The sequence below is a fragment of the Parasteatoda tepidariorum genome, chromosome 2, assembly GCF_982258835.1.
Source record: "Parasteatoda tepidariorum strain Cologne lab strain chromosome 2, Ptep-v5.0, whole genome shotgun sequence".
Taxonomy (NCBI): domain Eukaryota; kingdom Metazoa; phylum Arthropoda; class Arachnida; order Araneae; family Theridiidae; genus Parasteatoda; species Parasteatoda tepidariorum.
The window spans coordinates 37,759,206-37,784,956 of NC_141756.1; the positions used below are offsets into that span (position 1 = coordinate 37,759,206).

At 29.8% G+C, this 25,751-nt stretch overlaps 1 protein-coding gene across 1 annotated transcript; it reads left to right on the top strand.

Moving 5' to 3' along the window:
• Positions 1-11,870: 11,870 nt before the first annotated feature.
• On the top strand, positions 11,871-16,304 carry LOC107436924 (uncharacterized). The gene is made up of 2 exons (XM_016048755.4): positions 11,871-12,015; positions 13,509-16,304. Exons 1-2 carry the CDS (start codon positions 11,908-11,910, stop codon positions 16,185-16,187), a joined length of 2,787 nt encoding a protein of 928 aa, XP_015904241.3. The 5' UTR covers positions 11,871-11,907; the 3' UTR covers positions 16,188-16,304.
• Positions 16,305-25,751: the final 9,447 nt, after the last annotated feature.

Sequence of the window (25,751 nt, forward strand, 5' to 3'; positions counted from 1 at the left end):
CAATCCAGAAAAAAAGAGAACTTCTTGATAGAGTTTTGGAAGAAATTTGCCTTCTTTTAGAACTTTTTGATGGAACTGAATACTCGAAATGAGGCATGTGCCTTCTGTTATTAGAGTAGAGCATGCTCACAACAGCTTGTTGTAGTCTACAGAATCATACTGACTCAGTCTCCCCAATTTTTGGGATCAATAAAATGCCGGTTGCAATGAGGTCAACATTGCGCACCGACCGCCTTTTATTTCCAGACAGGAATGTGTCCATTGATCTGAAGCTGGGAAGGCTTCAAGTCGCCACCAGGTCCTTTACCCATATTGAAGAAACTTGTTTCAAATTTTTGTAAATCAAGATTTATTTTATTTTTTATTAAGGAAAATCACTTTAACTACTGTTAAATATGAATAAATCAAACAACAACATAAAAGGTCTTATCCCCGGACTGCAATGTTTAATGCTTTAAATGCATTTTTGAGATTCTACATTTTAACTATTTTTTGATCCTCACTGCTTCTTTCTCAGTCTAAAACTGCTAAAAGAATTTAAAAAAAGATAGAAAGAAAAGAAAAAAATTAAACTTTATGATTCCCTCAGAATATTTTAAGATCAAATACGTGAAGACAAAAATTATCTATTTAATATAAAGTGACCACATTTTTATTGAGACAAAGCGGGACAAATAGGATGAAATGAGAATTACAATTTAGTCAAACTTTCAACACGCACAATATATATATAAAAATACGAATAAATGTTTGCAAAAATATTTTCAACATCAACTGGAAGTAAGTCAGATGCTGTTTGAATAGTATAGGTATAGAATGTGCGTTGCACAACCTACTCCAATATTTTTTTGCTTCAAATGTTCGTTAAGTTTCGTAAAAACGTTATTGATGCCTCTTCTAGCTTTTCCACCAAAATTTACGTTAGTGTTATCAGCACAATGGGCAATAATTTTATTGTTTAAATTATTCTTTTTTAAAATAGTACTTAATAAATCAAAAATTATTTGTGAAGTTTCATCAGGCAATGAAACAAAATCTAATATTCTAATTTTAATTCCTGTTTCTGGATCAAAAAATCTAACACCTGTGGGAAATAATTTTAAATCTTTGTGGTTGGAAGCTCAGAATATATGGATATAAATGCGCATTTTTCTAATTCTTTCTACAGTTGTGAAAACGAATATGGTGAAAAAACATTACAAATAATTGCTTCGGTTTTTGTCCTTGCACATGCATATTTTTTGTCGTATAATGTTTTGATCACTTGCGACGTACAATCCATTGATCTGAAACTTTGATTGTGGTTTATGGTGCGGAAAGCAAATAGCCCTTCCGCTAATGCTAGAGCTGTTTTTCCGTGTTGCTAAAGCTAGCTGTGCGAAAAAACTGTTCCATTTTATATGAGGAAGCGACATTATTAAAAAATCTTTTGTTCCTCTTTGTCACTAGATGCTTAGTAATATCGTTTTTTCCACCATGTGAGACCGAAAATTCAGCATTGCGTTTATCACACAGTACCATATAGTCTATTTTGGTACTTTTAACAAATGGAAATTCCCTGCTTAGCTCTTCATTAAATTTGCATCCTCTTTTTTTACTCATCTTTTATTTTGTGGGTAAATACTAGAAATAAATAAAAAAATTATTACAAAGGCTAAAAAAGAGTATTAAATTTTACCTTATTGACCGTTACTTTGTGGCGACTATTGCTCAACCTTTGTCAATCAAATAATGAGTCAAACCGAACGTCAAATTGAGAATAACAAACTGCACTGTCTAACGGCAGTCCGCACTTATCTGAATTAAGTCGAGACGTAAAGACAATGATAGCACACCACCGAGTAAATCTAACTTGGTACATTGCCTAATTTAGTTTACTCTGCACGCATTTTATGTGTTTTTTATGTATTTTTTATTTCTTTATATTCACCATAATACTTAATAAATAATAGGAATATATTTTTACGGTACATTTAAAATAAGAAATGCAGATATTTTCTAAAAAGCGGGACATTTTTAAAAATCGGCGGGACGCGGGACAGTCCACCAAAAAGCGGGACTGTCCCGCCAAAATCGGGACGTGTGGTCACTTTAATTTAATAGACATAAAAGGTCCGGAATTTCAAAGACAATTCTAAAAGATAAAGTTTGTAAAGATTTTAAAGAATCACGGCATATACAACAACTTAAATTTGAGTAATTTTATCAATTTTATTTGTTGTATTATTTTAATACTTTTTTACAGAGCTAAATAATAGATTCTTAATTTAATTTACTAATTGAAAGATTTGTATTTTTTAACAATTATTGAGAATTTATCTCATTTTTGCGATTTCAAAACTTGTTTTCAAAATTCTATTGTAATTTAATGAAATTAAAATTTTAACTCATATATATTTGATGTGAGGAATTTAAATTTTAGGAACAAAAATAAATTAGAAACCGTAACACAATAAGGTGCAAACAAATTTTTTTTCAATCAAATGATACCGAGTTCGGAAAAAGAAGCATTGGTTTTGATAAATAGCATATAGATCGCGTAAAAAGATATTTGTTATACCAAGGCTATTTGTATTTACACAACTTTGGAATAATGATTGGGTAGATGGTAATTTCATCGAATTATCCTCCCGGTTTGTTTTTATTTATGAACTCTATAAGGAAAAAAAATAGAGTGAGCTGGAAATAATTTAATCCGTATCAAATTCTATAGATGATTTTATGTTTCATGGGGTGTGCCCAATGCCTATCAGTTAAATTGTGCTTCGAATAAGATCAACACTACAATTGTAAAACCGTTCCTTCTTTTCAGAACAAATGCCATTTCTATCTAGAACTTCTCAAAAAACTTTTATTTGTAAATTCATAAATCAAATATTATTTTTTAACTTAAATCGAATTTTTGCAATATTTTCCCTCCTTTCAGAAACGATTTTTTAAAATTCGAAGTTTTAAAAAAAATTAAATGGAATTGCTGAAAACATTATCGAAATATAAGTGCCTGTGTTCCTTAATAACTACTTAAATGATTATTGAAATTTTATTTTTAAAATTTATTATAATCTCATTCTCTAATATTTTACATTGAGTTTTTTTTTTTGTTGATATATCTAAAAAAAATTGCAATTCAACATTGAAATTATATCAAAACTTCCGCATTAATTTGAATCAGCTGACATTGGGAAATTTTTAAAATGAAAAAAAAATAATAATACGCACCATTGAAGCTGCGGTTGCATTGTTTAAACAACATAGAAATAAGCTTCTAAAAATGATTAATATTTATGATAGTTTTGATGCCTGAATTTTTTTCACAAAATTGCTTCCCACATGAATTTTTTTTGCGTTTCCTTGCAATTTTTTTTTTCAAACGAATCTTTTCTGGAAATTTATGTGACTAATCATTAGTTATTTGCTATGGTTTTCATAAACGTAAAAATATCGAAAAGGGAAAATTCCGTTAAATATTTATGAAAATAAATAAGAAAAAATAATTTTTTTTTAAAATTATCATAACTTTAAACTTTTGCCCATGATCTATATCTAACTGGATGCTACTACAAAAATAAGGTGTGAACACTATTATATTATTTTTTTTTAAAAAATGATAATAATAAAAAAACAGTATTTTCTTTCAATTCAGTTGCTCAATTTAGAATGATCAGAACTTTTAATAAGTGTCAGATGTATCCAAAAAACAATTACATAAACTACAGTAATCAAAGTTATTTTTCAGGCAGAAATTACATATATATTGGATTTCTATAAAAGTTAATTATAAAAGTTAATTCCTAAGAATTGCGAATAAATATGCAAATAAAGCAAACACAGTATGACTATAGATCAATAAAGATGATTATTGACACTAAAAAATAAAAATGTCAAAACGAAAGAAGTCATTATTAAAACTCCGTCGTTTATGTATAAAGTACAACTCAAAAATTGACTCAATCTGCATTCCGATAATCTTCAGTTGGTTTTTGAGGTTGAACGCTTTGTTATGGTCTTTCAACACACGCTACAATTTTTGACGTATAAAATTTCATATGATTGCTGCCCGAAGAGAAAATATTATGAAATTGACTTGCCATTCTTTACACTATTCAGTTCATCCCATGTGCATATAAGGTGTTCTGTAGAAACCACCCTTAATATTTATTTTCAGAATCTTCATCAAAAATGAGAACAAAAAGCACAAACATTGAGGGTCGCAATAAAGTATTTAAGCGAGGAAAATACGAAAACACTATTGAAATCTAACAAATTACAGTTGAGGAAGGCGCATGGATAAACATCAAAGCAGTTTAATTAAAAGTTAAAACCTGAAGATGTTTATAATAATAGTTTTCCAACTCTTTGTTAACGCCCGCAATCAAACCTGACTTATTGTTCACTATGCAGGTATCTTGCTATATCGTGATTTGCCATATGAGATAGAGTTTTTCTTTTTTCGTAAATATTAATTTACGATCCTCGATGCGTGTACTTTTTATTTTTCCTTTTCGGTAAGGATTCAAAAACTGCACATCAATTAGTTTTATGGAATACCCTGTATATACAAAAAAGGAGACAATCATTTTTCCTGCCTGTAGCAATAATAAAATAATATTAGAATTTTAAGAACTATGGCTTTTTATTAAGATACAAAGGAGAAAATAGTTTTAATTTTTTCTTACCTAAAACAGAAGAACAATTTCTCATCACATTCAAAAGGCGTAAGATAGTATTTTCGATGGTGTTAAAAGAGTAATACAAAATTGATGAGCCCTATTTTTTTTTCTTAGGTCAAACAGAAATAGAATTTTCTCTTTTTTTAATCTACTTCTTCTTGATGAAAAAAAGTTTGGATAATATATTTACTTTCTTTTATTATATTCTTTCTTTTAGTTTTGCGTCTGTTTAAGTCAGAACGTTGCTAAATATTTTGATTCTTATGAAACTGTAATAAACTTTGCTTTCACCTTTTGGGTAACGATAGTAACTTATTTTGCCATCATGTACGTAGTCCAGTTAAAATTTAAGCACTGTAGATAGTCGAAAAGTAATTGAAATTTTAACTGACGATTTCTTTTCGCGTTAACATGGTGATAAATTCTACTTGTAAGTGTCAGGAAATGACTGAAACTTGCATTGTCATCAGACATAGTTGTCCAAGCGGTAATTTCAGAATTCTAGTCGAAATTTTAATTAACACCAAATTCTCTGTGGGGGTAATGTGGCGATAACTTCTACCTGTTGTGGTTGTCTCTAATGCTTCGTGCCAATATCAGCAAGCTTACTTGTGGAAACCAAGCGAATTTAGGGCAGAGGGGGAGATTCTTGTGCTTCGGTGGCGCCATCTCTGGCTAAAAATAGGACTTGAGCCTCACTCTCGTCACAGCCCACTTAAAGGGCCGACCCATTCATGCATCCATTCATCAACAGATCGTAATTTTGACCTGAACCAGAGTACGATCAATCTCCAATTCAGTACCCTCAGTTGTATAATTCGTTATAGGAACATGGAGGACTTTGTGATCCGACAGATTTAATGTGCACGCGTCACGTTAAATCTATCGTCGGGGATCGAACTCACGGCCTCTTTTGTCACGTGTCCAAAGCCCTACCAACCAGGTTATCTTGGCCATGTCACGTCAAATAACGATTGGAATTTGCATTCTCATCTGCCACGGAACTCCAGAAAAGATTTCAGCCCTCCTAGAGCTAGTCTAAGGTGTTCGAAATTCCGATTTAAGATTCCAACTTCGCAGGCGCAAAAGTTGGTTAATAAATAGCCTCAAGAAAAAGAAAGAAAAGCTCTATTGTGTACAGAAAAAAATCGATGCAATGAAAATGCTACTTTATGTGAGAAAAAACAGCGGAGCATTATCACTTTTATTTGAAGTTAGTTATTAACATCTAAGCCCTTTTGCAGTGTAAGTAAGAAACTTGGAAAGATTGAGTCCCTCGTATCAAGGGATTTAAAACTTTTTTTTTCCGTTTTCTCATTATCTGCTTTTGTAACTTCCTTATTTATCTGGTGAACTCATTCTTTGTGACGCTACTGGATATTTCCTTAAGGGGGTTCAGTACCTAAAAACCTTCAAAAAATCGAATTTGAGATTTTGATCAATAATTAAACTAGAAACTATTAGCTTTTTAACGATATATTGCTTTTGTTTGAAATCCACGTAGAAGTGCACTTAAACTTAATTTAAAAAATGTAAACAAACCGAAAACACCCATGCCACGCCCACTTTTGACATACGATTTCGTAAACATTATAATGTCCATTATTTTTTGCATGTGCTATTACCAAGGCATTAAAAAATTTTTTATAATTTCAACTTTACAATATCTTTAGTTGATTGTAACTTTAACTGGATTATTTGTTTGATCTTTATTTCCATGCGATTTTCGAGAATTTTGAATATAAAACTGAAATTTACATTAGTTTGATTTGTTAAGTCTATTTTTGTTTTGTTCCTTTATTATACTGTTATTAGGTCATTATTTTTACGTTTTTTTTTATTCTTCATTACGTTTTTGTTTACTTACGTAAAAGAGAAGAAAATAAAGTACTGAAATGCAAAAAAAAAACATTGCTTATGGACCAGGATTGTTTTGAAGCTGTCATTACCTGCATAGATTAGGAATTTCGTTTACATTATTCGAATTTACCTTGGACCGGATTTTTTTCTCTCCCTAATTTCTAGTTACATCATTTTGATTTTTTGTTTAAATGTTCTTTACATGATATTTCTAATTTTGAAGTAAATTCTTATTTACAGTTCTTTGTTAATTATTTCTGTGTTTAGAATGTTTATCTTGAAATATGCATTTTCTTAGATTTTTTTTTGTAATATTGTTATTTTTTTTTAACAAAAATACTTTTAACTCATTTAAATTTAAACAAAACATCTTGGTAAAGACTTGAATATTCAATTTTCATGAATAAAATTTATGGGTGATTTATGAATTATACAATTTTATAATTATCGCATTCAGTTTGATCATTTTAAGGGCTTTTTATTCGCTCGAAAAGTGAGGAGAGTATAGTATAAAAACCTATTTTTCAATCAAATAAAAGAAACATTTAAGAGTAATTTGTTTGAAATGTAAGCAGTACGAGATTTATAACTTAGAAACAATTTGATTTTTGAATTTAAATTTCAAATATTGTTGGTAGTCTAATATTTACGCTTTAAATGCAAATAACTCAAAACTATGTTTTTTTTGCTTCGATGTACCTTTTCTTGAAAACTATTGATCACAACACTTTGATTTTTGATTTAAAAAGTTCCTTTAGTACTGTAGTTTGTGCTGAAGTGAGCAGTTTTTTAAGAGAAACTTAATATTTTCTTTTAATTCAAAATTTTCGGATGAAAATGTGAAGCTTTTAAAATTTTCTGACATGCTGTGTAATTTATTTTTTTTTAATTTCTTTTAATTCACTAAATTTAAAAAAGTTCACTTCAGTATAATCTAGAATATCTATTACATACACAAAAAAAATTTCAAAGCTCTAACTACGATAGTTTTTTTAAAAAGGTACATCGAAATATGCCATTTTAACATTGTCAGCATAGGAGGTACCGAACCCCCTTAAGATGATAGTTCAGCTTCCGTAAAAGTAGCGAGGAAGGAAGATTTCCTTCCAAATTTATTTCTAATAAATTGTAAGGCTAATTCTAAAATCCTTCTTTATCTTGTTTTGTTATTTGCAAGAAACATTAATTAAAACTATTGAAGTTTTGTTATGAATTCCATAAACCAACCCGGTTAAAAGATAAGATAACAAAGTTTATAACTTTTGCGTTTATGTTTTGGAGAGCACTAATTAATTTAAATAGGTATTGAACATATTCTTCTACACCTTTTGATTAGTTAAGTGAAAAGTTATTTATTTTTAATTTATCATTGGTAAATAGTTATTCAAGCTGAATTATTTATTATTATCTGGCTGTTAACTAATTCAAACTCATCAGTTATAGTTACAAGCAATACGTAATTTTCAGATTATTTATTTTTAATTTTAAAGAACTTGAAAAGTTTATTGATTATTATACAGTTCTGGAAAGAATTTAGAAAATTCGATGAGTCTTCGAAATATTAAATTTTTTTGTTCATAACTCTGCATGATTTTATATTACTTTAAATTTGATAATATTAACCAATTAATTAAGAAAATAAAATTCTTTGTCAATTGTTCTTAAGCACACAAAACTCTCACATTGGGAGTTCTGTTATTCAGTGACAAAATTAACTTTTAGTGAAGTTACATTTCGCCTTGTTTAAAAAACAAGTTTTATAGAAAAACTCACTTAAAATTTCAATAAAAATTTCTAGTTCAAAAGGGGCAAATACCGCATGTCGTATTGAAATTTTCTTCTAATTACATAAAATATTTGATTATTTTGAAAATTCCAAAAATAGTTTAAACAAAAATATTCTACTTTTTTGGAAATTCTAGCTCCTCTAAATCATCGATGCAATTAAGCATCGCTTCAATCATGTCTCGAATTAAGAAAACATGATTCGAAACTTTCTAGTCTAGAACATTTAGAAACAGTAACATTTTTCTAAAGGTTAATCCACTATATCATACTGTGGAATTATTCTGCTGTTATCACCCTGGAGTTATTTTACTAAATATAATATAAAGAGTATCTGTAGAAAGAAAGAGTATCTGCAATTTTTAACAATAAGTATTTGGGAAAAAAGGATTAAATAATTTAAATTACTCTTCCTTTTTTCTTCTTTCATATATGTGTATATGTGTTATGCATCATTATAGCAATTTTAATCGGAATTACAAGTAAATATGATTGAACCAATTCATGAGAACATTTGTAATTTTTATTCGCAAATAGTTAAGTTTACTAGTAAAATTTATTACAAGTATTAAAATGTTTTGCATTATAGTATCGTATTTTTCAACTTACCTAATGTAGAAATTTATCACATGTGTATGGACGAATAACAGTACTTATAATTAAGAGTACTTATAATTAAGAGTACTTATAATTAAGAGTACTTATAATTAAGCTATTCAATAGAGCAAACTTTATTTAACTTTTATATCTTATTGTATATAATAGTAAATTTTATTCTGAAGACTGTTAGAGCAGCCACTTGCTTATATATTTTCGCAGAATTAGTTGTTTGCTCAATAACAAAGTGACACAAACTAAAAAAAAAAAAAAGATAGTGAATAATTTCAATTTTTAATGATATTTTTGTTCTAGACAGAAGCCAGAACATTTAAATGTCTGATGAAAATTGAAAGAAAAAAAAAGAAAAGGAAAAAACAATCAACTAAAATTCTAAAATTATCGTCTGGGTTTTTTTTTTTTTTTCGCTGTTTCATTTCATTTTGTTGCGCTGTTTTTTTTTAATACTCATGTTAGCCTGTTTTTTTACTGCTCTTACAACTTTTTTTTTGTGATTATAGTGTTGAACTTGATCTAAGCGATGAAGTTTGATCTGGTCGAGAAGTGTCTTTTACTGTCATTTCTGAGCTCATAATGATTTAATGTAAATGAAAAATTTTAGAATTGCCTTTAAAAAGTTCAATATGAACCATTTTGAAAAGAAAAAACGGTACAATTTAAAATTATTCGAATGTTTTTTAAATCTAAATAAAATTTATTTTAATATTAGTTTTTCAGTGCTTAATTGGGTATAATATGAAAAAAGCACAACTACTTCCACTTACTAGGAATAACATTTACCTTTTAGTTTAATTAATAAACTGAGTTTTAAATATGCTTACTAAATTCATAAACTTCGGTAAAACAACAATATAAATTATTTCCAAAGGAACTAGACTAATACAATTCCAACCTGGCGAGTAGCGACTTATAACAAGACACTTCGTTTGATGCTTTTACTTGTTGCTAAAAATCAGGTTCGCCGAAAATGCTGTTTCCTAGTTAAATTTAGTAGGAATAACACGATCAGTGACGTAGGCTATAGTATACCCAATTAACCTTTATGGAGATTGCAGTAAAAACATATTATATGCAAACGATATTTCACTCAAAGAAATAAAAATTAAGAAATCAGGCCTAAAACAAATATCTTATGAGAAATACATGTTTATTCACAGTGAAAAGTAGTACTCTAAAATAATATCAAATATTTACATTATTACAAAAAAAATTGCTATGTGCTTCGAGATATGGTTATCCATGATGATGACATCCATGGTGATGATGTTCCAACACTTTTGCAAGGAGTCCAGCAGCCAATAGAGCTGATAGGCCTTGCTGTCCACGTTGATGATGTTTGGCTTCGATTTCTGGAAGGATGACAACTCCGAGAAGCAAAACCACCAAAGTCATAATAACGAACAATTTACTAGAATTCATCTTTAACTAAGTAATAAGGACCTATAAAATGAAATTCAAAGTTTTACTGCACTTACACAAGAATATAATTCTTTACATGTAATTAATATGAAAATTCCAAAAAAAAAAATCATTCTTAATAAATTGAACGCTTATAGTACAGGATATCTTACGCTTCTCTATTTCTTGATAATTTTTGATATGAAATTACTTATTGCTGTTCTTTTTTTTTTTGGATGTTCATATTAACTATTATATACATGCTGTTCCTTAATCACTACCCTAAACACACATTTTTAGAAACCTTGTCGAAAAGGTTTTAATTGGAAAAAATGTATACACACTGAGTGTCAGAAATCAATATTTAAGTGAAGAAGAAAAATAGCTTTGTGTAGGTCAAACGAATCGCTAGTGAAGAAGGTGAGACGGAAAAAAATCAAACTTGTTTCATTGACGGAAGAAACAGAATGGAATCGAAAGGCAATTATTATGATCAACCTCTAAGTTCCTTAAGGTAATCAAAATGCTTTTGATGTTTATCCTTTGATTTTTAAGCATTTGTTTACTTTACAAGACCTTAATAACGCTATATATAAAGTGTAGTGCAACAGGCGACATCCCATAGCTATTAAATAAATTAGTTTTTATATATTTTATTTGAATAATAAATCAAACAATTCTGGAAATGAAATCTAGATAAAACCCTGATGTATGCAAACACAAACGGCACGAAGCAGGTTCAAATTAACCATTTCCGTTTAAAAAAATATCGAGTAATGTTGTTATGAAAGTAAAAAGTTCATCATAAAATTCTAATGCTAATTTGGATTTCTGCAATCGTCGTCATCGTAGGAAAATCGTGGCATCTGTCGAAGCCAATCAGTTTCGACACACACGCGTAACATCGCTTAAGGGTGTCCATTTTGAATCTAATTTAAATCACATGGTTAGGCATAATCACTTCACTTCGTCTTCGATTGGGTATAATGTGAAAAAAGCACAACTACTTCCACTTGCTAGGAATAACATTGACCTTTTAGTTCAATTAATAAACTGAGTTTTAAATATGCTTACTAAATTCATAAACTTCGGTAAAACAACAATATAAATTATTTCCAAAGGAACTAGACTTAATACAATTCCAACCTGGCGAGTAGCGACTTATAACAAGACACTTCGTTTGATGCTTTTACTTGTTGCTAGAAATCAGGTTCGCATAAAATGCTGTTTACTAGTTAAATTTAGCAGGAATAACACGATCTGTGACGTAGGCTATAGTATACCCAATTGTAAGAACGCAATTATAAATATCATAAATATCTAACGAAAACAATTAAAATATGACTTTTTTCTATAAATATTTAGAATTATTGACAAATTTCACATTTCTCATTAAATTTCTCAAAAAACTGAAAAAATTAAAGCTGAGTTTCAAGCAAACCCAAGTTACATACTTGCTGATATTATTAAATAAATAAACAACATAATTAAGTCTCAATTTAGTTCAATTGCTTGTAATATTTTTTAAGATGACTAATATAAAATATAAGATTGAATCAATAACAAAAAATAAGCCATGATTATATTTTTAAAAATCTTTTTAGTTTTACGTCTAATGATATCTTTATTTGATGGCAAATATAGTTTGTATTTTGTGGAAGCCGGAATACTAAAATCACAAACAGTAAGAGCGTAACTTTATCTTTAACAATATTTAAAATTTATCATTTATCTGGAAAATTCATATCTTTTTCAATAACATGTTTCTTTTTGATAATTTTTTTAGTAAATTCAGTCACGTTATTTCAATTGGAAGTATATATTTTTCCCAGCAAAAGCAAATTTTTTGTGTGAAATTAATATTTGTATGCTATGATTTACAATTTCTGGGGAGTCTGATTTCCATATCGTGATCTGTTGCAGAATAATTGCCAAGTCTTGGCAACTTCGGAGGATGCACCGACCAGCGAGAAACTAAAAAACACGCCTTACCATCTAGAAGGGTATATCTCGCAGCCACCGCCGGGTAAAAATCTACATTACTACATTACTATCACTTTTTTTTTAATTTTTCTCATTAAAAATCAATTTGGCGTCTTGGCGATTGTAGTTGGTGTAACAGATCATGATGTGAAAATATCTCCCAATTTCTAGCTGACATTATTAAATCTTTGAGTTTATCTACTTCCAAGGAGAGTCACCCGAAGTGCCTCTCGCCAACCGGAAAAAAGTGCTAATTTACACTACGTCCCAGAAAGAACAGAAAATTCAAAATCTAAATGAAATTCCTTTTATTTTACCATTTTAAGTGATACAGAGCCAAAAATATTGTTTTAAAATCGATCGAAATAGGTTTTGACACATATTTTTTTCAGCCCTGAAGAAATGTTAAATGTTCTTAGAAACTTATAATTTTTGTATTTTAGAATAACACGCTGACAGTTACTAATGAAATCACTGGTTTATAAGACCTATCACTTAAATTAATCGCTTGTAAATTTTTTGTCCATATATTTTTACATGGCAAATAAGTTTCATTGAGAATTAACTGAAAAAAGTGGCTCCGTTTTTTCTGCGGGGTATTCTTACTGAATTTTGGTCTTAAGAAGGGGTACTGAACTTGCAAAATGTACCCATAAAAGTTTCTGATACATACTTGACTTCAATTCATTCAAACAGTCTCAGTTTCTAAGATTGATTTTCACAAATAATTTAGCAAAAACGATTTAAACAAAAGTAGGAGTGGTTTTTACAATTGGAAGTAGAACTCCCAATCCCACTCTTTCACCAATTGATGGTGAGCATTTCGGAAAACAATTCCATTACTATGGATAGCTACTCCTTCAATTCTGCCACCTATATATATGATTATTCCACCTATATATATGACTACTACCTATAAAATGACTATTTACCACTTATATATATGACTTCCCCCTATGAATACGATTATTCCGATAATTAGACACGGTTTCAGTAAAGATAAATGTATCTGAGAGGATTGCGATAATACGGTGACCATTAAAAAGAATTTCGATTTTTCCCCAATAAGTAAGGCATCGTACTTCTTATCTCAACTACATAACAATAAAGTTTAAATAAATAAACCTGTCGACGTGAATCTAATCTGTTTTCCTAAATGTCGGTAAACTAAAACTAAAAATTTTGATGTTTTAGCTTAAAGAGGCAAATGGACAAACTGAAAATAAAAGGGATATTGAAAAAGAAAATACCAAAATGTACCATATAATGGCTCAGCACATCGGACCGAATGTAGAAAGTAAAGATTTGAATGTCAAATATCCTAATTATGACGTATTAGAATTTGATGAGAAAAAAATAGATAGCCTCAAACAGATTAAAAACATTACTGAAACTGCAACCAAAGCTGATTCCCCATACACAATGTTAAATGTGTTAAATAATAAAAGAAGATCTGTGCAAACAAATCGAAACAGAGGGCGATCATTCGGAAATGAGGATGAAAGCAATTCAATTGTAGCAATTGAAAAAACTGATCCTTTAAGCTTAAGAACCGAATTTGATTCTAGTTTTCACTCTTCAAAACCGAGGCAAGTTTTTAAGCACAGAAGACAAGCATTTAAGAAATACCACAGGAAACTATATGGTCCTCCAAAACAACTTCATGGTATCCAAAAAAGTGAATATAACTCTAAGCAATCGATGATTGACATGAATCCCTCAAACACAGATTTTCAAAACAATATGGTTGTTTCAAAAGAAAAAACTTTAAGCACTCCACAAATCTTTGAAAAAGTGACAGAAAAAAATCCAGTTGCGGAAGAAAATGAATCCGCAAATGAAGTAGATACAGAACAAACTTCAATGGAGTTGTTAACGCAGTTATATGCCCATTCATCGGATCAGTATCAAACTGACCAATACCCTTTCACGCCGGATATATATTCAACAAAATACATTCTGGTACCATTAACGAACAGCAATGAATCATCGGAATATTTAACAGAAGAGATACCGTTCTCTAATTCAACCGAAGTTGAAATCAGCACAGAGAATCCCTACGACGGCTATGTAAAAGCTGGACCTATCCGCATCAAGATCAGCAATGATACGTCTCCACACAAACTCCAAATGGGGATTCGTCCGAATTCGAATACAAATCTCACCTTTAGAATAGAAAGACATAACGGAGAAATCAGCAGCGATACAGGAAGTGAACTTAAAAACGTAGAGAAGAAAGATGTCTCAGAAAAAACAATCGCAAATAAAAATGTACAATTCGAAAGAGATATTTACAAACTAGATAACATCAATAATAGCTTAGGTCTAAATGCTTCAGCCGCAATGTTGTCGGATTCAAATGATGTTTCCAATATGGCCTTTCCTTTGTGGCAATTAAGTAAAGACTCAAAAGGGCGAGTAAAATGGGATTTACGTCAAAATTCAGAAAAATCTAAATATGTAGAGATTAGCAATAAAAATTTAAATGATGACTCTGAATTAGAGAGCGATATTATCTATGGAACAGACAGTTCTGGACTTCCTAAGCTTAAAGTTTATCCTTATAACTGCAAGACGTTGATACTTAACATTTTCAGAAAGCATACCGTGGCGGCAGTTGTTATTATAATTATAATTCTTTTTATTTTTGTACTTTTCATTTACGTTATATATAAAGCTGGGCAACGATCTCAATACATCAAGTATAGCAAACTTGATGATTCCAAAGATTACAATAAAGGAAATAGTACTATCGAATCAATTGGCGAGGGAAAAAAATCTAGGAAAAAATTCGATTTTCGTATTCCTCTCTTTAGAAAAGGTGCTAGTGGTAAAGATGAAAAAAAAGGCAAAAGAGGGGAGAAAGTTTCTCAACCAGTTATTCTAAAAGATAGTCGAAGTCAAATGGCATCATTTCAACGAAGTCAACTGTCGAGTTCAGACGAAGGAAGCAATAGCAGTGAAACAAAAGCTTCGAGGAAAAACAAATTCCCCAAAAAATCTTCTAGAAGTATCCAACGAAGCAAAATAAAAAGATCAAAGCCTGAATCTGATATCGAAGAAACAGAGAACCGTAGAACTCCTGCTCATCAAAACCAGTGTGGCTTTATACGATTCTTCAAAAGAATGTTCTCTAAGAGACCAACAGCAAAAGAACCTTCAAAAGATGGAAAGCGTCCTGACACAGACCTTGTTTCCACGGCCGAATTTGATAAAAAGCAAACGAGGCAAGATAAACTTCACAAAAACAAATTTTCCGTTCTTCCAGAATCAGATGAATCAGAAACTGATTCGGAAGCTGAGTCAGAAAAAACACCTTCCAAAGCACCGCTAAGGCCTAAACTCGGAATTCGTGCCAAAATGAAGCAGTTGCTCACGCCAGAAAGACACTCTGATGATAGCTCTGAGAGTACTGGTGAAAGAATGATAAAAGCAATGAAAACAACATTTCACTCTGCTAAAACAAAAGTTGAGAAACCAAAACGTAAAAAATTCGCCCATCCAGATATAACAGATCTAAAGGCAGTTGTTCGTAAAGCGTCCTTCGATATTGCGTCAACTTCTCCAGCAAGCAATGAAAGTTTAAAATCAAAAATCGGGATACCTGGAGACTGCAAGCCAATTGATCTTTTGCTTAGTGGTGAAGAATGGGACAAATCTTATTACACTGCAAGTGGAATTGATAACGCTGTTAGAAAAAGTAAACAACACATCAAAGAAGATGGGAACACTGAAAAACTGAAGCTGAGCGAAATTGAAATGATGGAACTTTTGGCGCATAAAGTTGAGAAAGTCATTGATAATGCTGATAACGCCATCAAGCATCCTCAGCCAGCTAAGAATTATGAGCAAAAGATAAAACAAATGACCTAATTTTGAATCCAACATTTTACTTTATCGTTCAAATTTGAATACATTTCTGAGTTAACTTCGTTTTATTTAAATTTACAATTTTCTCTTAACAACAAAGGCATTAAATGCATTTTTGCATAAGGCGTTGGTTAGTTGATAAAACACATTTTTGCTATAGTTTTCTACACTTCTTTTAGCAAAAAAATCTTAGTTTTTTTATTCAAACCAATGGGAAAAAAACGAACGTTTTCGTGAAAATATTATTCAGTGAAATATTTATTTGAAATAATGCCAGTTCAATGTATGGAACATCCCCTATTCCGTTAAAATGAAATAAATAATTCCATTGCGTTGATTATATAATTTAAAACATTTAAAAATAGTTTTCTTTGTCAAAATTAAAAAATATCCAGAAAAAAATTTATTTTAAAAATCAATATGTTATCGAAATGCGTTGATTAATTTAAAACATTTTAAAACAGTTTTCTATGTCAAAACTAAAAATATTCAAAAACAAAATTATATTTCAGTAACCGAAGAGAAATATACAAAGTATCCCACATTCTAATTTTCAATCTTTCCATCAATTTACGCAAAAAAATTTCAGCTAAATTAGTGACAGATACAATGGTTATTTGCCCTGTAAGTAATTAATATCTTAATTTATTATGTTCTTAAATTACAAAAAAATTACCAAACAAAATCATGCATTTTTTAAATTACGTAACTTTACAGCTTGCATAATTTACTTACTTTCAAAATTCTTCAAGAATATAAACTGCTCAGTTCACAGAGAACAAAGAATGAATGCTGTAATCAAATGAAATGAATACCCTTTTTAATGAAAAAATTAACCTCTTCCTATAACACGTGACTGGACGAACCACGGAAGAATTATACATGCTTCAGTAACCAAACAAAAAAAAATGCCCCTCCCCGCTTTGTTTGCTCCTAGGCATGCTTGAACAATTCTGTAAGACTTTGTTTAAAACATTGTTTATTTATGTCTATTCTTATTCTTTACACTTTGTGATGACATTAATTACCGTGAAAACTGATATCTGATTAAAGGAACGTTTAAATTCCCTTTTTTTGATAAGAAAACTTTAAAATAGAAATAGGAAGGTAATGTTTGTTTCCTGCTGGGTTCAACAATTTAATATCCTTAAGCTTTTGTTTCGAGTAATACTTGTTTAAAATGCAGGCATATTTTGTATGCATTTGATTTAAAAGTTATCAAAAATTTTCTTTTCGATAAGATTTAATAAATTCCACCATTAGGCCACATAAGATGAATTTATTTAGTAAGTAGATTAGACAATTTAAAAATTCAAAGAAACATTTCCATCAGACAAATATCACATGATATAGCTGTTACAATTCCTTATAAAGGGTGAAAATTCCTATCACAAATTCATTCTTATGAAGAAATATAAAAATAATTTTGGGAACACTGTAAAAAAAAGTCTGGTAAAATTACCGTACTTGTATGGTAATGATATTTCTGGTTAAAAAATAACATAATTCGGGTTAATCAAACCAAAATATTTGAAACATTCATTTGTTAATTTTTTCGCTTATATGTTAACGATTTACCGTAAATTCTGGTTTTCAAAATTATCGTTCTTGATAATGCATGTTTGGTGAAAAATACGAAATAGGAAAGTAAGTTTAATCGAATAAATGTTTTTTATACCATGTTTTAAGTTACCATGATAAAATTGATGAATTTTGCCACATTTTCCAAACTTGCATCGCATCTTATAAAACGATATTTTATTGTCAATTTTACCAAACTCATTACCAAAGCTCTTCGGTAAAAATTACCGAGCGTTTTGGCGTTCCCATAGAGCCAGAAACACAGTAAATTTTACCATCTACTGATAGTTTTCTCCCTTTGTGGCAGTAAAAAAAAATTATACCATTGTATTATGCTACGCTTTAAGATTATTTTACTCACTATAAAAAAGGAATTCTCAAAACATGCTCAAATAGCTTCGAAACAAAAAATAGTCGAATTTGAAACTGCGTGTGCATAAATTAATGTAGCATATACTCGTTTTTGAGAAAAATGCTTAGCCTCAAAAGTAGGTAATGTATAAGAGAGATGTTCTTTGACTGCGGCAAGATTCGAACCATTAACCTTCGTGTTCGCAGTAAGAACTCTAACAACCATCCCAGAACTCTAACCCCAGTCCAGGGAGAGTCAGGAAACTTTATAAAGTAGCCTCCGCAATCATGACATACTAATTTCCAATTTCAATGGTAAAAAGAGTATGAATTTGCAAAATATGGTCTCAATAACTTTTCGCTTCTTTCCACTTTTTGCTTATTTGACTATATCTTAAAATACTTCAGAAGAATGATATGTATTTCATAATGCGTCATTGTTGGCTACCACTTATAAAGCTTTCTAATTTTACCTGAACGGAGGTGTAAAACTGTGGTGGTTAGAGCATTCTTCTATGAATACGGAGGTCCTCGTTTCAAATCTTGGAGCAGCAGCCTTCCTCCCAACTGAGAAATTGAATTTTTAAAAATTCGTATATTTAAAACTCGATTTCTCTTCTTTAAAATCATGTAAAAAATTTTATACCTTACAATACAAAAATGCTTCAATTAATGTTCAATAAAATAATAAAAAAACAATAAATATTTACTAAAATTTATTTTTTGCATGGAATTATCTTTGATAAACCAATTTTATAATTGTGTGCAAAAATTTTTAAACTTGCTTAAAATGTTCTCAAATATGGTGCAAAACGCAAAAAGTAAAATTAACATTAGGGGATCCAAACCTTGGATCGTTCTCCTGATCACACTATTAGGATCCTATGTTCCAAATTTTGACTACCCCCTATATTTTGGAGGTCAGAAATTTTAATCCGCTGGGGAAAACAGTATGTTTATTCAGAGAAAGTAAATTTTTGTGTCTGATTTTGTATTTTAAAATATCGTCTGTACTAATTCGAGGTCACTCCCTCGAACCATTGAGAAGGAGTCCTAGAACGTGAAGATCCGATTATAAAAATAAAAGTTATTCAGGTAGTCCATTTTAATTAATTTATTTATTTGCTTTTTTTATTTTATTTATTTATTTATTTTGAAGCATTGTACATACTTCGTGTTTATTTACAACCTACATTAATTAAAAAGAAGTTCAAGCATTTTATGGAATTGTAATAAAACAAATAATGAAACTATTGAAGAGAGCTTCATAAACATAAACTCAAATGAAAATAATAAAATAAAACGATAATCTTGTCGTCCCATTATTAGTTAAGCTCATTTCTGCCTACGTGACCAGGGCTCTAACCAGTTAGCATGGAAAGTGTTATTGCTATTTCTCCGCGATTCGAAATAAAATCTCGTCGAGTTTTTTTTCTTTTTTTTTTTACATATTCTTGCATTAAAATGAAAATTATTTATTGACTTTTCTTCATGATATTTCTCTTTTTCTAATCATTTTCTGTCCGAACAATTGCTACGTCTTATGTTACTTTAAAATAAAAGTTTAAAAATATAAGTTAAAAAATCTTAACCATTCATAGAATCATTTGCTTTATAAACTGTATTATTTTCATATTTTAAAGTATAGTTTTCGAAAAAGATTTGTTGAATTCAAAACCTTTTTGACAAAGAGTAATAAATTCTCCTATTTATTAAAATTTTAAAGGAATAATTTAGCTTTTAAATTTTAAAAAAAGGAAAAACTTTACAATATTTCAAACATTATTTTTTTCATTTACTAACAGTTGGGTATTTGCTACTTGAGAAGAAGTTAAATAAGTTATGCCTAACCAAGTGATTTAATCAGATTTAATTGAATACCTGGTCACAGGCGTGTTTATTCTGAATTTATGCCATAATTCACCTACGATGACGTCATTTGCAGGTATCCAATTAAAACTCATCAACTTGATATCAACACGAAATCAACATTCCTGACCAAAAAAATCATTTGTTTTACGTAAACAGAGGAAACTCTTCCCAAATAATTTACACAATCAATTATCTAGAATAAAAATCGGGGTTTTTTTATTTAATATTACTAAAATTCTATATTTAATTCGCATCATAACTTTTTTATCTGTAATAATCAATTCCTAAAAAGTTCAATTACATTTAAAAATATACGTTTATTGTGCTTATTTTAATTATGATGTTAAGTACTTCAAATCAAATTGTAATTTGCAACATTAATCCCTTCGCAAAGAAAAAAAATTTTGCATTTGTATTTGTTATTCAAATATACGGAATTCGAAGCTTAAGAAGCGTATTTTCAGTTAGAAAGATACTACTTTCTTTTTTATATATATTTTTTATTTAGTTTCCGTATTTTCCAACATTTTGGTGAATTCAAGTTCAGTAAAGGATTCTCTATCCTGATATTTAGAGTATGACTACAATAATATTATGTTTATCAAGTTACATGCATAATCATTTTTAAATTTATAAACAGTTTTCAAGCTTTAGTGATCTATGATTCAGAACAATTTTTGCTACACATTTAGATTTTGGGACCTCATACGCTTTTTTATTATTTTTTTTACCATGTTTATTAAGCAAAATGCTAACTACCAAACTATAATTCAATACAGCTAACAATCTTAAAAATTTTTCTATTATTATTAAATTCTGAAAATGGCTTTTAATGCTGCTTTTCAAAGTCTCCGTCGTAATATGAAAAGATGCTTTTTTGAGAATAATATACTATTTGTATAACTGCTGTGAATTTGCAACTATTACTCATGACAGATGTGTCAAGTTTAGCCTATCTAAAGTCAGCACTGACTACGCTTATTTTGAAAATGGCGCAAAACATCAAAATGGGGAAAAGCCACAGTTTTGTGAAAATGAAAAGCATTTGTGGTCTAATTTTTTAATCTTTAAGAACTTACTCCAATGCTGCATAACCTGGTCTCATAAACATTTACAAAAACTGAGAATAAAGCAGTGGTTCGGATAATTTTCATCTAGGTGGGAAAATGTCGCCAAATAGGCAATTTTTAAGAAAGTTTAATAACTATTAAAATATTTAAGTTAAATATCTCTTCTAAAGCACGGATAATTGCAGTTTAAAATCATCGCATTACTTCCAGTGTAAGGCACTTAAACTATGACCTTTTTATTTGCCTTTTCGACAGAGCTTTGAAAAACACCTTTACATCATTAATGTATCTAAATATTACAGATACTATCTACAAAAAGGCTTTAAAGTTTCGTTGCAGCTTATTTTTATCCAAAAATATTACTCCTTTAATAACAGTTAATAACTCTTTCCTTATATTTTTAATATTCATTAGAAAATAGCCATTTAAGCATCCAACGATAGGGTTTGCAGAAACTTGGCAGACTTAATCCCTTGTGTGCTTTGAAAAAAAATTTCAGAATGTTTTCGGTTGTTAAATTCTTAATTGAGAGCTGCAATTTTTTTTTATTTATTTACTTATTTCATTCATTTTTTGTGAGATATTTTATTTTATTTTCAATGCCTTCAAACTTAATCTTGAAATAAAAAATAGGTAAAGCACTTTAATAATCAATAGTAGAACGACTGCTCACAATAACGTTAGATTAGTTAAGTTTCTTTAGGGTTTGTAAAACAGTAATGTGGGCACTGTTAATTTCTTTTCATATGAACCCTACTTTATATTAAATTTAAATCAACTATTACCAACGCTTCTAAAACAACATCATTTGTAATCACTGCAGTACATGAAAAACGAATTATGCCACCCAAGACGATAGGTATTCTGCAATGTTAGTTATTATTTTTGAAAATAATGTTTTACAAAATATTACAACATTGTAAGAATTTTCATTCTAAAATCATAATGAAATAACCGGCAGCAGTCTGTACTTTCAATCAACAGTAAAGTTTACGGTAAAGAACATTTTTTTTACCTTTACGCTTTTGAAACCGTTTACAAAGTATGGTTAGTATGGTTAAAAAAAAACCATGAATACAAAACTATGTGGGTTTTTTAACCATTTAAAACTAGAGTGGTTTCAGGAAACGTAAAAAAGAAGTTTAATCGGACTTTGCAGGTAATTTAGCAATTTTACAGTGCTGCCATCTTTGGGTAAATGAGAGTATCGTATTCCAACAACTCAGGGTCACAAATTGGGGAGTGTAGCAAAGAATATATAATGGAAACTTTTCATGCGTTGAAGGAAATGGATGAAACAGTCTAGTGTCAACGCTGGGAACCGTTCTTTCTCTCATGATATTGACAAATTAACTCTCTCGGCTGTAATATGTACCCATATGCAAGGAACTAAAGGGCTTCTTTAGATGGGTCTAGTTTGTGCGATAAAATTCTGGTTGTTTAACCGTATTTAGTGAAACCAGTTAATAAACGGTTTTTGTCACAGTTAGCAGCTTGAATACCAGCTTATTTATGGTTATTTGACTGTTTTGTTTGAATACTGTAAAATAACAAATAAATTTTCATTTAGCCATTTTTTCTGATAAATTTCTAACAGTGTAATTGGGAGATTTGCATTGTGTTTGTAAATAACTGGAATTTTAATTTTTTGTTGCTGTTGTTGTTGTTAATTTACGTCACACTAGAGCTACACAATGGGCTATTGGCGACGGTCTGGGAAACATCCCGGAGGATGATCCGAAGACATGCCATCACAATTTTGATCCTCTGCGGAGGGGATGGCACCCCCGCTTCGGTAGCCCGACGACCTGCGCGCGAAGTCGAACACTTTACGGTAGCACAGCTTAACGAGGACCAATACCGCACACCCTCGGTCCCTACGCAGACTGATCCAAGTGGTCACCCACCCGCACACTGACCGTAGCCAGTGATGCTTGACTTCGGTGATCTGCTGGGAACCGTGTCTTAACGATCAGTCCACTGCGGGACTTTAATTTTTTTTAAAAATATGCATATCTTCAATATATGTCATTTTTTTTTTTGTTCTCTTAAAGGAGAAATTTAATCCATTTTTTTAAGGTGAGATGGACATCTCTATAATACAAAATATAACAGCAAACGGCCTTCATCCAGCATCAAGCAAACGGCCTTCATTTTTTACTTTTTAAGTAACTCTTCTCGAACGTAACTGACTTATTCAATTACTAACTGACTCGTTCAAAATACGTATTAGGCTTGAACATATTAAACATATTAAACTCAATAATATGAGTTAGAACAATAACCGAAATAAAATGGTGCTCATGGAGATGGTCTTTCACGGGATGTCAACTTCGATTATACTTTTATTTCGTATTTTTTTATTAGAACCATTCGTAAAGAGAGATTATTTTCTTATTTGCTTAAAGAGAGAGTAAAATTATTAACTATTTTCATTATTTAATAAGTAAATTGCATTTTATTTCACCATTATTTTATTATTACTTTAATATTATTATTTTACTATTATTATTATTTTATAATTATTATTTTATTATTATTATTATTATTATTTTATTATTATTATTATTATTTTATTATTATTATTATTTTATTATTATTATTATTTTATTATTATTTTATTTTATATAAATTATTTTATTAAAGTAATTAAAATTACTTAAAAAAAGCTCTTATGTCTCAAATTTGACTTTAAAATCTACTGGTTAAATCAAATGCAATTTACTTATTAATGAAAAAATTAAATAATTTTATTTAACTCTAAATGTTTGTTTCAAAATATCGAGATTTTTTTATCTTATTATTGCCAGTTAAAATATTTCCAAGCAATAAATGGGTATTATTAACTTTACTCTTAACTTTATAAGAATAGTTTAGTTTTTGTAAGGGAACCATTAAAACAGAGTGATACATGTGAAGAATCGAACGATATGGGAACGATGGATTGATGTTTGACTATATAAAGATATTTGTTCATTTTCAGCAATAAGTATAGTTAGTCTCTCACAATGAAACTAATCTATTTATAAATAATATAATATAGACTTAATTATTTATATTAATTTAATATTTTATTTTATTTTAAAACCATTGTTGAACAGCCAGTCCAATTTTCGGTTTACGACTATTAATGTTCAACTCCGCAGACTTGCAATCCTGAACCCGACCCACAAAACAAGGAAACTCCTGGATCAAGTATTGGAAGAAATTTGCTTCGCTTTGATGGAACTAACCCCCATTTGCGTTACATGGAGGGAAAAACCACGAAAACCAACCACGGTTAGTCTGAGGGCAAGGGGACTCTAATCCATAATCCGCCTACCACTGAGGATATTTTTATGTCTGCACTGTGGACGGTGCGAACCGGATGCGGAATCCATATTGACCAATCCTCGCCGGGAGTCGAACCCAGTTCACCACCTTGGATGACTCCACCACGCCTGACCCCCTTGAACCACCACGGCTCCAATTTTTTATTTTATTTTATAACCGTCGTTGAACAACCAACTCAATTTTGGGTTTATGTTTGCTAATGCCTTGAAATTTTGAACCAAACCAGGAAACTCCTATGTCAGTACCTCCAGAGGTATGATTTGTTATGGGAACATGTAGAACTTTGTGACTCGACAAATTTAACGTGCATCAGTCACCATTTACTACACAATCTTCGGCCGGTGGAGATCGAACCCATGACCTCTTGGACATGGGCCCAATGCCCTACCAACCAAGCCATCCCGGCCCTTCAAATGTTTTATTGTAAAAATATAAAAATGAAAGTCTTAACATTCTTTTTAAATAAAAACTCAATGCAAAATTTATATTTATTGTTAATATTTTTTTCGCAGTCTGTGAAGCTCATTTTTAAAGCAATTTATTACACATTAGTAAAGTTAACCTGATTTTCTGGGGTTTCTTTTACCATTGTGATTCAAACCTTCTCTTGATAATGTATATAATTAAGGAAATGTTTTTTTTTAACTGTAGTAAATAAATGTTACTTTTTTTAGATACTTTTTTCGGCAACTTCTTCTTTGTTCTTGATTTTGTAGCTCTAGATAATTTTTATTTCAATTCTCAAGAAATTTAAAAAACGTTTTATTTGTGATTTAAAAGTTTTTTTTAATTATTTTTTGTACTCTTTTTAGTAATTATTTTGCTCCGGCATTTTAAATTATATCATGTATTTTAAATTATATCATGTATTATAAAATTATGCTGGTGTAATTTTAATTTAATATGGGTTTGGTGTTAAATAAATTGTATTTTCTATTTATTATTCGTTGTAAGGTTTAAAGAGGACTTTCGAAACAACTACAGGTCTGTAGCTACATAAATCTCAAATATTTTTAGATTTTTTTTCAAAGAGTTAATCCTTAAGAGTATAAATCGTGTCTTTTTAAAATGTTTGGATTCAAAAAATATTTCCTTTATTGTAATGTGCAAACTTCTACAAACTTTTTGAAAATCTGATTTATGAAATGCATTATTTAAATTTCACTTAAAATATAGGGTTAATTAGTATTATTTTCTCCATTACACTTAAAATTCTGAATTAATCAGTTTTTTTTTCAAAATATGTTATCCCTTTTACAATTAAGAAAAAAAGGATATCTAATTAAATATAATTTATGAAACTAATGAATTATGAATATAAATTATTTAGTTTTTCAGTATAATGAGTAGAAGCACATCT